At 39.7% G+C, this 17,025-nt stretch overlaps 1 protein-coding gene across 5 annotated transcripts in view; it reads right to left on the reverse strand.

The window, feature by feature from the left end:
• The window catches only part of uhrf1bp1l (UHRF1 binding protein 1-like), a 36,051-nt gene extending 19,816 nt beyond the window's left edge, over nucleotides 1-16,235 (reverse strand). Inside the window, exons 1-3 of one of the 5 annotated variants that reach the window (XM_041977018.1) lie at nucleotides 15,870-16,235; nucleotides 5,633-5,795; nucleotides 3,686-3,724 (exon numbers count right to left, since the gene is read on the reverse strand). In XM_041977018.1, coding sequence (XP_041832952.1) covers nucleotides 3,686-3,724; nucleotides 5,633-5,795; nucleotides 15,870-15,913 — 246 coding nt within the window. In that variant the 5' untranslated portion in view covers nucleotides 15,914-16,235. Of the gene's footprint in view, nucleotides 1-3,685; nucleotides 3,725-5,632; nucleotides 5,845-6,116; nucleotides 6,299-15,869 lie in introns of those variants that run through there. The other 4 variants (XM_041977015.1, XM_041977016.1, XM_041977017.1 and 1 more) reach the window with 4 other exon arrangements.
• Nucleotides 16,236-17,025: the final 790 nt, after the last annotated feature.

Genomic DNA, 17,025 nt, shown 5'->3' on the forward strand with positions numbered 1-17,025 from the left:
CAGCTGCTGGCTCTTTGGGAGAGGGATGTTGTCTCCTTCTTGTCTGCTATAGGATTCTGGTTGCTCAACAGTCTTGGATCACTTTTGTCATTTTTGCATTTTGCTTTGTGCCAAATGTATTTTACTGGTGACTACTACTGGTCTGGACTGCAGGCAGACCAGTTCAGCACCCAGACTCTTTTACTGAGAAGCCATGTGGTAAGTGGGTAAGCATCGTCTTTTTGAAATATGAAAGGCCTTCCCCCAAAAGGGACTGCATCAGGATATGAACATATGTTGCTCTAAAGCCTGTAACACCTTTTCACACTGATGGAGCTTTTAAGGATGTGCAAGTTGCCACTTCCACAACACAAACGCAACCCCATACCGTCAGACACGCAGGCTTCTGAACTGATGTCTGTCTCCGCTTTAATCGTGTCAGTCAAAACAAAGAATTTTACGCTTTTATTTGCTAACCAAAGAACAGTTTTCCACTTTGCCTGGGGTATTTTAAATGAGCTTTGGTTCAGAGAAGGCAGCAGTGTTGCTGGATGATGTTCACGTATTGCTTCGTAGCATGAACGAGCTTTAATCTCACAATGAACTGTGTTCACAGACAGGATCTCTGGAAGTCATCCTGAGCCCATGCAGTGGTCTAAATGACAGAATCATACTTGTTTTTATCTGGGTGCTGCCTGAAGGCACAAAGATCAAGGCAATATTGATTTTTGGTCATACCCTCTGCACAGAGAAGTCTCCAGATCCTTTGAATGTTTTGATGATATCATGTAAGGTTGATGGAAGAATATTCTAAATCTTTCATGGTGAAGAACATCACTTTGGAATTGCTCAATAATTACAATATGAAGTATTTTTGCAGACTGCTAAAGCTCTGCCCAGCTTTACTTTAGAGAGACTCTGCCTCTCTAAGGTGCTCTTTTACACCCAATCATGTTACTGACCTGTGTTACTACCTACTTTCACAACATTTCATTTCTCATTCCCTAACTTTCTAAAGACATGTTGCCATAAAATTCAAGAGGCCTAACATTTTTCATGAAAAGCTCAAACTTCTAACTTTCCATATTTGAAATATTTTCTGTATTATGAATAAAAAACTAGTTTATGAGACTTAGAAATCTTTTTCATTTACTTTTACAAATGATCTCCATAAAAAGGGTTGCACAGTTGTTTTCATTTTTCTAAATCATTCTAGAAATACTCAAGTGCCAGTCAGCAAACTTCAGTAGAAGCAATAAAGTGGAACAGCTTGATCAAAATAAAAGCAAAAGTTAACCATTTGCCACTACTCCCGATAAGCAGCAAAACATGGATTCAAGATGAAAACAGCTGCTTACATGGTGTTTAAGCAGAATTTAATTAGAGGCCAAAATTGGAAATTTTGAATAACTTGCAGGCCAGTCCCTCTCTGTTGTGCTTCGCCTCTGTGTAGAAGAGGCCTTTATGCTTGTATGAACCTGTTGGTAACTGTGTTAACTTTAAGGAATGGCAGTGACTCATTCTTGCAAACTGCAGAGAAGCACCAGGGTGAGTCCATCCCATGTATCACCGACAGGGAATAGTAACCTGCAGTAAATTATTCAATTTACCAAGTTCTGCTTTAAGGTACAAACAATTGGTAAACTAACAACACAGACCTCCATGAAACAAACACAGCTTTTAAAATTCTCATATAATAAAGGTCTTAACACAATAATTGCTTCATAGGTGTGCATATCACCTTTAGACAGGAGCATCTCCAAGCTCCGTTTATTTGTATATTATTGCATAATAGTTTAAAAGCTGTGCTATTGTTGGAGGTGTGACACTCTAAAGTACGGTGACTAATACTCTTAAACAAAACACTGCTGTAGTACTATCTTACACAATGCTCTTTAGAGTCTTTAGAGCCAGGCTTTTTGGCAGGTAGTGTTTGGATATTTATTGTGTTGTTTACTGTGTTGCTCCTGAAAGTCTATATGAGAACTCAGGACCACACATGGCATTCAGGTTTTCTGTAATTGACTGTAAGAGATGGAGCAGATGTGATGGTTTCCAGCAGCTTGTGTGCTGCAAAACAATCGACTGTCTGGGGACCTGGACCAGCCACGGTGGCAGCCTGTTAACCCGACACCTGCGCCCCGCTCACCGAGGTGGCAGCCGTGAGGGAGAAAACTGGCAGCCGTGGCAGTAATACAAAGCATGTTTGAGCAGACATGTCAGAGCTGTAACGAAGAAAATGGCAGCCACTGAAAGCCAGCAGAAATCTTATGAAAGGCTGGATGAGGTGAAGTGAGTTCAGGGAAAGCAGTTGAACATATTATAACTCCAAGAGCATCACAATCTGCTTAACAGCCACTTTAGGAAGCTTAATTTGAGCAAGAGGATCCTAGAAGTACTAAAGGATCCTCTCCAACCTTCTCCACCAGCTAGCTTTCAGTAGAAGTGGGGGGGGGGGGGGGGGTTGGGGGGCACTTCTTAAAGCCCCACTACTAAACTTTGGCAGATTTTTAAATTTGCCCCTCCCAACAAAGGCTAATTTGGCATTCTTTTTGCATCATGTCTCTTCTCTGAGCTCTCTCCATCCAGTAAAAGTCAGTCCAATGTTGACTCATCTCAACTCTAGCTCCACCACTTTCTCTCTTTGTTTTTTTCTGATAATATTCTCTTTAGTTTATTTGCTGAATGAGCCTTGGTTATCACTGACGATAAACAGCTACAGATTAGGGATAGGTAATGAGTTTAAAATGTTAAAATAGTAATTTAATTGTAAGAAATTGAACTGGTTATGCAACAAACTGTTGTTTTAATCAGCTCCAGGTAAGAATGTGTTTCTACCACCAAGTCAATTGACCAAGCTTTTTGCAAACTGCCAGAAAAAAACAGTAAAAGAAGCTTTACTATTGCTAAGCTCTCATACAACCCGTGCAACACTGTGTGATTAAATGCTAATGCAGTACAAATTAAGAAACATGACAGCAAAAAGTCCTGAAAATAGAAAAAAAAACGAGGTCCAGAGCAACTTCTGCCATGTAAAGCTTGCATATCATAAATCTACTATGACTATCCAGCCATTCGAAAGGGAAGCATCCAACAGAAGCTCCATCCACAAGTCAGCATTCAATAACTGGCTTTGTCACAAGTTCGAAATGAAGAGCAAATAGAGGTCATCTTAACTAAGATGGCTAAAGACAGCAGTTTTGTTGAAAGTTTTTGAAGTTTTATTGAATTTGTTGAGTCTGAGTTTAAAGTTCCTTTGAGGAAAAAAACCATCAGTCTGATGATACGGTCAGTTAAAAACAGTCAAAAACAGTCACCACAGATTCATGGACAGCGCTTACAATGCAGTCGCATGTAACCATAACGTCATGTCCTCAACTGGAAAAGACACATTTCCATGGCTACTAAAAACGTGGTTGAGCGCCTTGCATGGCAGCTTCCTCCATCAGAGTGTGAATGTGTGTGAATGGGTGATGTGACGTACATGTAAAGGCGCTATATAAGTACAGACCATTTCCCTCTAACATGTAACCTAAGAGATGATAAAATTAAAACAGGAAGATGAAGTGAAGATGAATTTGCAATTTTCAAGTCAAGCTTGTAAAAAATCGTTTTACCTGCTTATAAAAACGAACTGATGAAGACTAAATGTTTATTAATATTATTTGTTTCTGTTTATCAAAGGAAAAAAAAAAGGTGAACTTACCAAAGATATTGGATGAGTCTTGAGCTTCGTCCATGGTATCTGTGAGTGAAAAGAGCAGAGCGACGCAGCTTTTTAGTCTTAAAGTTTTCTGATCTTTAAAGGGGACGCAAAGTCTTTTAAGAGAAATGAAGTGGGAGTAAAAACATAAAGCAGTGGGGGCAAAGAGGGAAAAAAATCAATGTGTCTAGACTGACAGGCAGCTCTTTCGTTTAGCTGCAGAGCTCCCATTAATCCTCACGATTCAAGTCTGTGTCAAATTTTATAGTAAAAGAGATTAAATACTTGTGTTCAACTGACGTATTTTCTTCCACAGAGCGGCTTGTTCCGTCAGACATTATAAATCAAGAAATTTTCAAGATTTGCAGCTTTAATTGAATTAAACAAATTTTATTTGCCTCACTTCTGGCACCAAAATGAGGGGAAACAAACTCATAGCCCATCACAGCCTACAATTACAGCAATTCTATTAATGCATGTACAGTAGTACTGATGTTAACCTGAACAACTAATATTTACAGTATTTCGAATGAAAGAGGAGACAGTTTTGGGCTTAATGCATCTATGACAGGAAGATACAAAGAAGCAATGAGGATCTAACCAGTGAGGAAGTGAGATAAAGATCTGTGTTTTTGTCTTGTTTTCTACCAGTTTCGCAGTGAAAACTAAAAAACGCAGCGAGCTGAATGCAGGCAGTACAAAAGGTTTCACTACATCAGTGTAAATGATGTGACTTTCACAGCTGCAACACAGCGTTACGACTCCACACAGCGTCAGAGACACGGCATGCACAAGAGGTCGCTTTGTTCAAGCCTGAAGGATAATTAGGACAAAGACAATCATCATCGAAACGCAAAACACACTGTTTGTTGTTATTCATTAACCAAATGACCTCTAAAGGGGAGCTGACACAGGCACGACGTTTACCAAGAATGTTGAGGAGTTGGGAGCCAAAACAGGGGCAGAGAAGAAGAAAAGAGGAGGAAAATGGACCTTGCTCTGAATACAAGTGCAGTTGAAAAGCAAATTATAAAGATCCATTCACTGTTTCCAGGGTGTGTCACAGTGAGTCTGCTTACAGACATTATACGTGGCTGGTGACCACATCAGAACATGACACGGAGGCAACAGAAAAAGCCAACATGGTGGACAGCTGGCACATTTATGCACCGAGTTTGATCTGTATATAAAACACAGGATAAATATGCCGTTTACTGGGTTTCCTCTACTTGAGACCTGAAATAACAGCACAAAAACTCTGCTTTTCTCCCCATAATATCTAATATGTATGTGTAATAGAATCACTTCTCCAGGATGTTAATTCCAGCAAGTAAACCTTCATTTTTACAGAAAAACGAGAAAGGTGTGTTTAGTGTTCCTGCATTTAATGTGATGAAAAAGGAAAGAACACCCCCTCCCCCTCAAAAAACAGGAACATGTTTGCAACATCAGGTCTACTCATCTTCCTTTACATGTTTAAAAAAGCTGCATGAAAAATTACTTCCAGCTTTTAATTCAGCTGACCAACGCATCTAAATGTGTGATTTGTTGTTTGGTACTTTGGACGATGGGATTCCTTGAGCTGTTCTCACACTGAGCTCTTTAAACTGGGTCAGATGACATTATTCTCTTTGTTCATGTAAATAATAATAATAGTAATAATAATAATGCAGGGTGTTTACTTTGTTGGACCTCCTTGCCAGGAGTTAAAACCTGTAACAGACAACTATCATTTGATGCTCCAGATCTCTGTATTTTCCAGACGGTGAGACCCTTCTAACTTCTAGCATGTGCATTTTAGTTTTGAAAGCCTAAAAGGCAAACAGACATGTTTTCATTCATTATGTCACATGACATTATATCATATGGATCAAGAATACACTCTGTAAAGACACAAGTGTGATATCAGTGTGAGAGTTTTACTATTTGCCTGAGGACATTCTCCCTCACCCTGATGGCAGCCTTGTTACAGAACACCCGGTTGATGGCCAGCCAGGTGGGCAGGTCCAGCAGACTCTGGAGAACCTCCTCATCCAGCTCCAGGTTGGTGAGCTGGCCCTCCCCCTTCAGCGTGCTCAGGTTGATCTTGTCCGGTGACAGGTTCTTAGCGAACCTACGAAACAAAAAGGAACAGTGTAAAGATTTGAAGCTGAAGATATTTATAGGAACAGGTATACTGCTGGGGTATGGGATGTTGGTTACAACACATACATCAGCTTTTCAAATACATTTATATACAGAATGGCGTAATAGCAAAACTCTGATGAAGCCACAGCTGATTACAAAGATCATTATTTTAGAGTCGGGGTTTCTGCTACATGTAAATGATCATGGTGCCCCGTCACAGCAAGATGAAAGCCGCCATGCCTTCAGAATTAAACAGTTTTTAAAAAGCCTGGAGAAAACCCGAAGAGTTATACATGCTTTTTACTCAACGAGGCAATTACCTTCAAGCTAAAGCTGCCTCTACCGCAGCCCGAGATGCACAACTGTGAGATTCTAACCACGAAGCACTTTAACATTTAATGTATCTACCGCAATATGCTGAACAAATCCCAGCTTCAAAGTGAAATACTGATTACATTTTACATATATTTATTTATCTCAGATTTGTCTCAGAGGATATACATCAGAGGATGAGGTACTCTGCCTCTGATTTATATTCATAACTTCAGCATCTTTTAAATGAATCTGTCAGTCGTTTTGCTTTTTGGCTTCAACAGACTTTAAAAAATAAATAACTAAATAATTCTCTGATTCACAGGTGGACTAATAGTTAATAATTAGCAGAGTGGTTTATTATTAAATGGTTTATTGATTCTTGAATCTCTGCACATCACGTCTGATGGACTCTCTTCCCAAAGGGTTAAGTTCAGACTTAACATGCTACATAATCCAAATATTTGTCCAAAATCTGTATCAATATTGTCCAATAACGTCTGTCTGCTATTTGAACTTCATGTTTTCAAAGGAAGAAGTGTACAAAGCCGACTGTCAGAGAGCAATAAAGGGTAAATAATTCTATTCAAAAGGTAAAGTCTGAGGAAAACAATAAATCTCAGCGAGCTGCCCGAAGCTTGGCGCACTCTCCAACATGCAAATAGTAACTTAAGCTTGTTACCTAGCTAATCTCTCACACACAAACAGAACGTATCCGCAAACAGGGCTGGATCAAAGCTCACTTTTATCACACACACACACACAGATCAATCTGTGAATAATTATCAAGGCTGAGAGATTAATACAGGGATTGTAGCTTCAGTATTTTACTCGCCTCTTAACTGACAAGATTTCTGTAAGGAAAGAAAGTATGTGAGCTAATGGGAGAAAATCAGAACTGGGGATCATCAGTGCTAGATAAAAAAACACAACTGCATCTTCAATCCTGTAACTTTTAGGATTTATTTAGGTACACAGAAACCATTTTATAATTGTGATTATGCAATATTTTCCTTCTGTAACTTGATTTATACGTTTTAATTTAGTTATAATTTCCCTTCTGGGACCAATAAAGCACAAGTTCATTCAATATGTACTGACTAGAACAGTTTAAACAGAATATTAACAGATATGTTCTTGTTTTACACCAGTTAATGTCTCATCGTAAGTCGCTACACATCAGTGAGAATTATCTCAGACTTAATGGATTTAATAATGAGGCCACATCTGAACGGTAAAAGTCCAAAATAATGCAATCGTAATGATTACTGGTTTGAATCATTTCTTGATCAGTAATCTATATCTTTCTGATTAATTAAATCTGAATAATTTTCTTTAAAGTAATCCCAGACTGCTTGGTGGCATCACTCCCAGAACTGTACGGCTACTGGCCTCAATTTTAATTGCTAACACAAACACACACCCCACAAAGATCCGTAAACAGGGTAGGTGAGGGTGGGGGTGGGTTTAATCACCAGTAGCTACAGTTATGTTGTAATACTTGTCTCCTTTTTCTTCTCCTCACACTCCTCCTTCACTTGTTTCTGCTCGTCATGTCCAGAATTAGCATGTAACTTAGCAATAACCAAAATAAGGAACAACACTCAGGTATCACAGGGAGGCTTAAATCAGAAAGATTCATTTCCTTCATTTCTGCCTGAAATGATGCTGGGATAGCAATAAATGAACGAACGGACGTATGTACACGGGGGAAAAATGATCCTAAACTTGTCAATAGTTATGAATAGTCAAACAGAAAAATCCTCAAAAGGACACAAATGTGGAAATAGAGCCATAAAGACGACTTATAGCACTGCAAGCTATTGTAAGCTAGTGATGTATGGTTATGGAGCAACTCTAACCGGATAGTGGTAGCAGGGACAAAAGGTTTTTGTTCCTCGTAGTCGAACTCTTTGGCTCTAAAAAGCTCTAAAAGAGACGTAAGAAGATGCACAGAGTGTGTAGCTGCAGCATGAAAGCCGTTTTCTCCTGAAAGAGCAGCTTTGTGATTCCACAGGCCACATTTTAAATTAAATTCTCGCTTCTTTCTGCACAACACAACCTTCTTCAGCTCGACATCCCTGTAAATTATTCAGCAGCAGAGGTCTACACGCAAAGTCTAAACACAGCAAAACATGGCTAAACACGGTCTTACACACTAAACACAAGTCATAAGATTTGCACGTTGTCACATGAGCATACAGACACTGATCGAGACATATTTTGTTTGTCACTGAGGATGTTGGTGCTGGAGCGTCTCAGCCTTGTGACCAGTGAAATATTCATCCCTGCTCCTGATCAGGTATCAACCAGCTAGCCAGCTAGTCTGGCTCGCCTTCTCGCTTCCTTATCTGGCTTCTCGGCCTCTTGTGGTTTAAATCTTGCTTCCTCTTTTCTTCATCCAGCTCAAAAAATAAATCAATACAGAATATCAGAAAAATAATGTTTAACAGCTGTATTAATAGAGCTATCAAAGCAAAATACTCTAAATTACGCAGGTAGTTCTTTGTGTGAAGTAGAGGGTATTAAGTTCACACACTGATATTTTCCTTTCTTCTCTCCTCACTAGACTTCAGCTATGATTCCAGTCAACAGGGTCGAGCTCACCGGAGCAAATCCAGGTCCAAAAAGAGATTAGTGCAGACTACAGAGTGAGCGGGGGTTTGCCTGCCTCTCATATGAAATATTAATCATTCAATAGTCAAATGCCAGTCAAAATTCCTCTCTTTATAAGTTAGACAGTTTTAAAGGGTTTAAACTTTAAACCACCAACCAGGCCAGAAATCTGGGCGTAGTGATGGACTCAGACTTAAACTTTGAAAAACACATTAAGGGAACCACAAAGTCGGCCACAGCAGGACCTGGAAAAACTGGTCCAGCTTCCATCTTTAGTCAGCTTGATTACTGTAACAGTGTAGGACCAACATACAGGTCCTAAACCATTCAGGTCAAAACAGAGGTCATCTGGATCCAGTTTCTTATCAGTTCTTAAAGCACCTAAAGTTGATATTTATAGTGTAACAGTTCAACAATAGAAAGACAAAACAATAGTCAGGACATTTTTAGAGGCAAGTTTACCTCATCATTCCGTTATTATCACATATCGTAACCAAACCAGGTTATCCTTTTCCCTCGTTTCACTACGTCACGCTCATCTGAGCAGCTTAGAGCTCAAGATACACTTCCATAAGTTATGACACTTTTATCAAACGGCCAACAAATGAGCAAATTTTAGGTCAAACTATTCCTTTAACCAGATATTCATGCACTGAGGAACCACACCATTCCATTGTTGCTCATCCTTTCTGCAGCTACCTTTGGCTGTGTTCACGTCCTGATAACTGCTAAGGACAGAATCTGCAGTGGACATGGCCACTTTGTTTACTAGCACAGAGAATATAAATGTCTCCTGGTCCACAAACACTACCTAAAGAGATAGCAATCCATGCCTGCATCAGCAGGTACTGACCATTTCTTGTAAATACAGCAATATAAAAAGATAAAAAACACGTCACTTTATGATGAGCAGGTTGGGTAGTAAGACCTATATTAACAGATATACAGCAGGTGTGGTCAGCTGGACCTGTGCATGACTATTCCTTGGTCTTTGCAAAAAGAAATTATTTAAGCTACTTTTTTATTTGCAGATAGAATAATAAGAGAAGAAGAGCTCAATCCATCAAGATGCACATAGACATGGTCTGACTGTAGCTCTATATTTCACCAGATCACCCAACAAGCATGTTAATGCTAGCTATAAACATGGAGTCTGGCAAATTTACACAGAAACTTTAAGACAAACTCAACCTGTGAGCTGATCTTGCAACTTTTCTCCAAGCCACACACTGAATCCAGACTCTGGGTCGCCATGCTGTGTGCTAATGTCTGCGGATTTGGTCAATGGAAAACACCTCCCTGATGATGCATCTGACTTCCAGCCTTATGATTTTGATGCCAGAAAAAGATGAGCCGGAGGGAAAAGGGCCGCAGTGACTCAGAACAAAAAATTACTTTAGCAACAAAAACTGAGACAACATAAAGAGGTAAAAAGAAAGAGTCGATAATAAAAAAGCAGTCTGACATCCTCAGTGTATTCCTGTTACACAGGAAGGAGGATTTCATGGAAAATTAAAATAAAAATTGGGATGCTGCCACATTTTTCTGACAAATAGTCATTTGAAAATCTCACACAGACTCGGTTCAATGACAAAACATGAATGACATGACTGAAAAATGTGTCATGAAATGCTCCCCTAATGTCAGTAGCAACGCTTTCATACATTTATTCACTGAGGCCATGATTCCTCTACCGAAGCTGAGGTCCTCAATAAATAAAAAAACAGTCCAACAAGTGTGTCACAGCAGGTCAAGGTAAGGATAAAAGTCCAGTTTTTCTGGTAGATGTAAAATCAATGTCTGACCACATTTTAATGATCAAGCTACTTTCTTAGAGAAAAGTTTCTGTCCTCTACTATATAAAGCAGAGTCATCAAACACGTTTTACTGCCGTTTGTAAGATGTAGGGTTGTCGGAGAGCAGCTGTACTGCAGTGCTTGGAGGCCGTCTGCCTACGCTGTGGGTGTCTTGGGAAATCAATGGAAGCCCTAAAACTACCCCCCCTATAAATAGCATGCAGTAACCCACGTTTTCTTAATTACCAGCTGGTGTTATCTACCTTCTTTACCCTGTTCTCACAAATATAACATCTTCCAGTCTTATTAGCCTGTGATAATGAGAGTGTGATTAAAGATGGTAAACATGGAACAATACCTTCAGTGTTTATAACCACTTGTTGTTTTATTCAACTATAAGTGGGTTGTTAGCGTTTTGTTACAGCAAGCTAACGTCTTGACTGACAGAAAATTAATCCATTATACATGGAAAAACACATTTTTCTGGTTACTACTTTTATGAAAATATTTTAGCTTCTTTTGACAAACGAGCAAAGTGTCTTCAAAGTCTAAATACTTCACAAAAAAACTGGTATTTGTGGGGCCAAAAACAAAAAATGTAGCCAATGGTTTTCTGTTTTGGTTGTACGGTTATTGCTGTGCTGTTGCTTTCTATCTAAATTAAAAGAAAAAGAAGGAAAGAGTCTTCAGTGTCAAAATAACTTAGTATTTCTGAAGCTAAAAATTGCTAATATTTACTTATTTTTCTGATCCAAATGCAAGGTTAAATGTCGTTAGGTCATTTATTGTGGGTATGACGTTCACATGTCAACCTTAAAAAGTGAAAATTTATAAAAAAAAAAAATTTCCAAGCGCTCCCATCCCCAAAGTCAACAAAGAAAGTTCAACTCCCCATTGGACTTTTGTTGGATGTCACACACCCTCTTCTCCCCTAAAGCTGTTAAATAAAAGCCAAATAAAAAAAAGAGCCACAGCCAGGAGGCTTACCTGAAGTACTTTCTATATTCACAAACTCCTTCAAAACCACCTTCACAAACACACAGCAACACAACAGCAACCTGTCAGAGTGAAGTGAGTTTGTTTTGGTGGTCAGCAAAACAGAGCTGTAGAATATTTATGACCCAGTGGAGGTAGCCAAAAGGTTCGCCTGGAGGGGCGAGCAACCTAAGACCCCAGGTTACAGCAGCAGATGATGCCAAAGTCTGGAGGGGCTCAGGCCAAATGTCGCAACGCAAACATAAACACAACCTACACACAAAACATTTGGTATCCGAGCACTTCACAGCGCCACACTGATTACACACACACAGCATGGCACTCAGTCATGACTCATGCAATAGCAGCCTTCACACCAGCAGTGAGCGGTGACACTGGGAAGGGTGGACTTTATTACTGTGGTGCATCGTCATGCAGCTAATGCACAACGTAAAGACACAGAGTCATTATGACAAAGAGCAGCAGCAACGGACACATTTCCCACCATGCAAAGGGCTCTAAACCAGCAATGATGGATAACAAACTTGTTACATTAGATTTAATTCCCTGAGCTCAATCTCAGCTAATGCAGGTGATTCATTTCCTGTGGAATCATCTCATCTATGAACCATCTGGCTTATGCGAGTGTGAGATGTCTTCATATCAGGATGTTACAGGTTCCCACATACCAGCCAGACTACAAGGCTAATCCCCTGAAGGGGGGAACCGGCTCTACGAGAAGAAAAAAGAAAACATAATTCACCTTGGTTGTGCTTTTAACCATTTTTGAAGCAGAAATCTCTAAACATAATATAGCTTCTTTTGTTTTAAATAAATTATTAAAACTCATCAACATAATAATCATCATTTTTGAAACAAACAAAAAAGGGATGGAAACAAATATGGAAGAATGCATCAATATGAGGAAGAAAAGGAGGGAAAGTACACAGAAGAGATGTATTTAAGCTCTTTACAACTCCTTGTTAATGCTCTGTAGCTGAGCCCGACCTTTGACCTCCCAGTGACAGCAAGACTTTCTCCTTCCATGATCCGCCATGTTTAGCTGAATTAAGCCTTCTTTCCATCCGGACATATTTATATATTTACCTATATAGCTTTTTTAAAAGTACTTTAAAGAACTGTGTTACTGCACCATACTTTTTACTTTTATTGAGTAAATTTGCTACTCTGCTATACGGAACAACACTTGACTCGATGTGCTGCTTTCTGTACGAGATGCAGAAGAGGCGTGCCTCCGAGGGACTGTGTGGCAGCGGACGTTACTTATATCCTCCAAACAAACAATTTAAGTCATTCATGTCAGTTTTTCTGGTTATAGATTTTAAAAAAAGACCAAGGTGTCATCATGGAGGACGGCTCACCAGCTCGTAAAGCAGGACATAAAAGTTGCAGAGAAAAGAGGAAAAACATCCAACACGTTTCACCACCTGCAGGAAACACTGAATTCCCTCTTTCCTGATGTACAGTTTTACTGTTTAAACATAACCAGCTCTGCATGAGCTCAATGCCTTTGAAGAAGAAACTGCATTAATTCCAGATATGCCGTCTCTTTTCTTTATTTCCACTGTTCCAGTATTATTTATGTGTCAAACAGCAGCTATTCTGCCAAAGTTCAGCTGGAAGTCAAAGCTGACTCTACCAAGTCCAGGTAGAGGTCCTGCAGTCTTTTCCATCTGTTTTCTCTGAGAGAAATCCAGAGCTAATATCTAGGATTTATTTATTTAAATAGAATTTATTTCTTACAGAAGGAATTTAGTAGGAATTAAACTTCTTTACTTTGTTATTATTTTGTTATGTTGGCATCAAAAGACAGAAATAAATAAAACTTATAGATCTATAAGGAGTGTTCATGTGATTTTACACAGTTATACTGTAAATTAATCAACGCAATACAACCATGATAAATCATAAAATCATGATACTTATTTGGCAGTAATCACACCAAGAAAATCTATTTTCTCTTACTTAGTAAAGTTTTCGGCTACTCTGCCCACCTCTGGTATAACAGGATCTTTCTCTGTCTGGCTCTGAGCCAGAGTCCAGTCAATACCTAAACCTGTCCGTATGTAACACAGACAAACACACACTTTGTGTCAACTCACCCCCAGAGAGCCCTTTAATCGATCCCCTTCCATAGTAAGGCAACATTTATGTCTTACACTGAACGCTCTGAAACTGATGCCTCTAACAGCTCTTATTACACAAAAAATGCCCTCTTGACTAGTTTAACATGTCATGCACGCCTCAGTGGATCAGCGTTGGCCACAGGAGGAAGACTCATTGTAGTCTTCAAGGTCAGTGAAGTGTAAGGATGTGCTGTAGATCTCAGGAAATATCACAAAGACGTGTTCTCTGTAACGTCGAAGCATAGCAGCTGAGCTGATGTGTTGGCACCCATAACAGAAGCTGTATATGTGTAAGCACACCTACAACGTGTATAAATAAGCCCTAGAAGCACAAACTATTCCTGGCTGATGCTGATGATGAAGCAGAGCGATGCTGCTACTGAGCAGACTCACCCGAGCATGCATACCAATCACCCTACTGAAACCATATTCACACTGTGGAGTAAATGAGGTAATGCTGCTTTGCCATTCTGACATCAGCACTATTACCATGACATCATTACACAGGACTCCGTGGGATTGGCCGGCTGTCTGGCAGGTCAGCTTCCACCCAGACCAATCAGAATGTCACAAGGATCAGATGACAAGCCCAAAAAGCCAGAAGACATCACTCCTCTTCCAGTCATTACATGTCAGTGGTGATGCTAACACCACTAAAGGCAAAGCACGGTCATGTCCATCGTCGACACACACAACTCAGCACCAGGACACCGAAGGGGATCACACACAGATGTGTGCTGCAGATAAGGCAAGTTTCAGCTGTGGCATTATATTAACCTGTGAAGGACAAGCCATCCCTGAAGAGCAGATATTTATCTGACGGTTCTCACCAACCACAACCGCCTTTGTGCATTTTTTCCCCTCCGAAAGCACAAACCCGTCAGACAGCATGCTGATATCATTTTTAAAACTCTTACTCATCTGTGACCTGCAACACAAAAGTCATTTTCAACACAGCTTTTAATCTCCATCCACATCCAAGTTAAAGATACAAACCTGCCACACTGACATGAATCAACTCAACTTTTAAAAGACTTTTTGAAATTCTCTCTCACGTATGTTTCAAGAGAAACAAGAAAGCATCAGGAGTCCCTCAAGGGACAGTGGAAAAGAATAAATAATGCATGCAAAGCTGCTTAGAGCTAAACGCTGCCTACAACAGTGTGACATGAAAGAAATAAATGACTAACTGGAGCCTTAAACACTTATTGACAGAGTCAGCAAAAAACACCCTGAATGAATAACACAGTTGATCTTTTGGTACATAACAGAGCACTTGACATTAGTTCTAATGCTATAAAACAATAATAAATTATCCTTCATTAGTTCATTTTTATTTTCCTATAAAATATTGATTGTTTTGTGTTTTTATTAATTTTATATCACATTCTTTTGGGTCATTTTGGGCTATATTTTCCTCATTTTGCAATATTTTGTTTCTTTGCATGCTGTTTTGATAGTTAAACTTTTAGTTTGCATCTTGTGGGGCATTTCAAGAGTTAGTTTGATTGTTTTAAAAGGCTCTTAATTCTGTCTTTTTGTGCATGTATTCAAGGTTTGGTTTTGCATTTTGCCTGTTTTTGTCCCATTGTAGTCCATCTGCATGTCTTTGTTTTCACAATTCTTGTCTACTTGCAACATGCCCCTTTTGCTCTCATTTAATCCCTTTGTAAATAAAATATTCAGTTATATCAGACTATCACATCCCAGTTTATTGATCTACCTTTAAACATAGAGGTGGAAAGCGCAGACAGACCCGCACAAACATGCCCTTGCCACCGACCCTGCCTGTGACCTGACATAAGTATATTCTTCATTTTGAGTATTTTAGCATCTTTAAGTAGTAGGGTATGTGTTGTAGTCAGTATTTTCTTACTAGCAATCATTGGCTGGGGAATGGTTGGCTACACAATCTGACTCGACCACTCGACTGGTTCAACCTGCCTTAGCGAGTGTCGGGGATTAGCTCTTCACCGGCTAACCCTGATGCTAACACGTTAGCAGTTTAATGAGAGCTACATCAAGTCAAAACGCAGCTGACAGTCTGTTAGACAACGTGTATGTGGGTTAACTCGTTTAGCAACAACACGTCTCCGTTTATGTCCAGCTAAATTTGCTCTTAAAAATAAAGTAATAATTTGGTTAAAGCCGGCTAACATCTGACAGCTGAGACCTTCTGTCGTGCCTGCCTTGTAACCTCCCCTCGACACTAACCTGGAGAGATGCTTCAGGATCTGCTTCTTGATGAGCCCAGCCATGGCCAAGCTAATCCGATATCCGAGCCGCCGGGTGTGAGGTCTCTGGCTAGCCTGACCGCAATTTTTCCCACTCGAGCTATAAACAAACAGCTCAAATTCTTAGCCCCGTGTCAGTCTTCATCATAGCGGTGTTCCCGCTTTATTCTCGGAGAGATGAGGGCGGTGGATGACGGCATTTCAGACGTCCCAGTGACAGCCAGACTCGGAGACAAAGCATGCCACTTTAGCCATCACGTCACACAAACTGATGGGGCTCCAAATCGGTGCAGATCTCCGCAATATCATTCACCGTACACCTGGACAGCGCGTCGGAGGAACGGCGTCTGTTGTCACGGCGTTTGGGCGGAGTCTTAATGCTGCGTTCAGGGCCTGTGAGGAAAATCCCAACATAAAAGTCTGTAACGTGCACCTATTCTCTGATGCGATCATGGCAATAATTTAGTCTATTCGTTATCTTTAGTCTATAACTGTATCAAGAATTTATAGTTTAAGACTTCAGATTTAGTCTTTGAGAGACCATATCTGCCCTGAGTTTACTTTTCTTATTACCCAGTGTCAGCTGGAACCCTAAGTAGGAATAGATGCATCTTACAAGAATATGCCTACCAGGGAGCCATGGAGTCAGGGGTAAGGTACATCTAAATACACAAAACAGCCACAAGAGGAGTCCAAAGACCCCAAATGACTGCAAAGTGGGGAAAAAAGACAGCTTGAAAGAAAATATTGGAAAAGTTAGAGTAAAATTACAAAAAACAGAGATTAAAATGGAATAAAAATTACTATTTCTTTCCATAAATAATAATCGGACAGGCTCATATAGTTTCTGCAATAAACATTAAAGCGCTCCTTTACTGCCATCTAGCGTTCAAATAGGGAATAAACTCATTCGTTTCAGAATGTAGAGGAAACGAAAGGAAGCTTGAATGAAGGATCATGTTTCTGAAGTAACCTTAAAGGCAACATAGGAATTAAAACCCACAAAAAATGTCCTCTAATACTACATCCTCACGACCATGAATACAAAATATGAAGACCAGTATAAATCAAGTCAAATTTTACTATTAAAGTACATTTAAATCAACTTCAGCTGATTAAAGCGTTGAACAACTTAT

This window comes from Melanotaenia boesemani, chromosome 23 (genome assembly GCF_017639745.1).
Source record: "Melanotaenia boesemani isolate fMelBoe1 chromosome 23, fMelBoe1.pri, whole genome shotgun sequence".
Lineage (NCBI taxonomy): Eukaryota > Metazoa > Chordata > Actinopteri > Atheriniformes > Melanotaeniidae > Melanotaenia > Melanotaenia boesemani.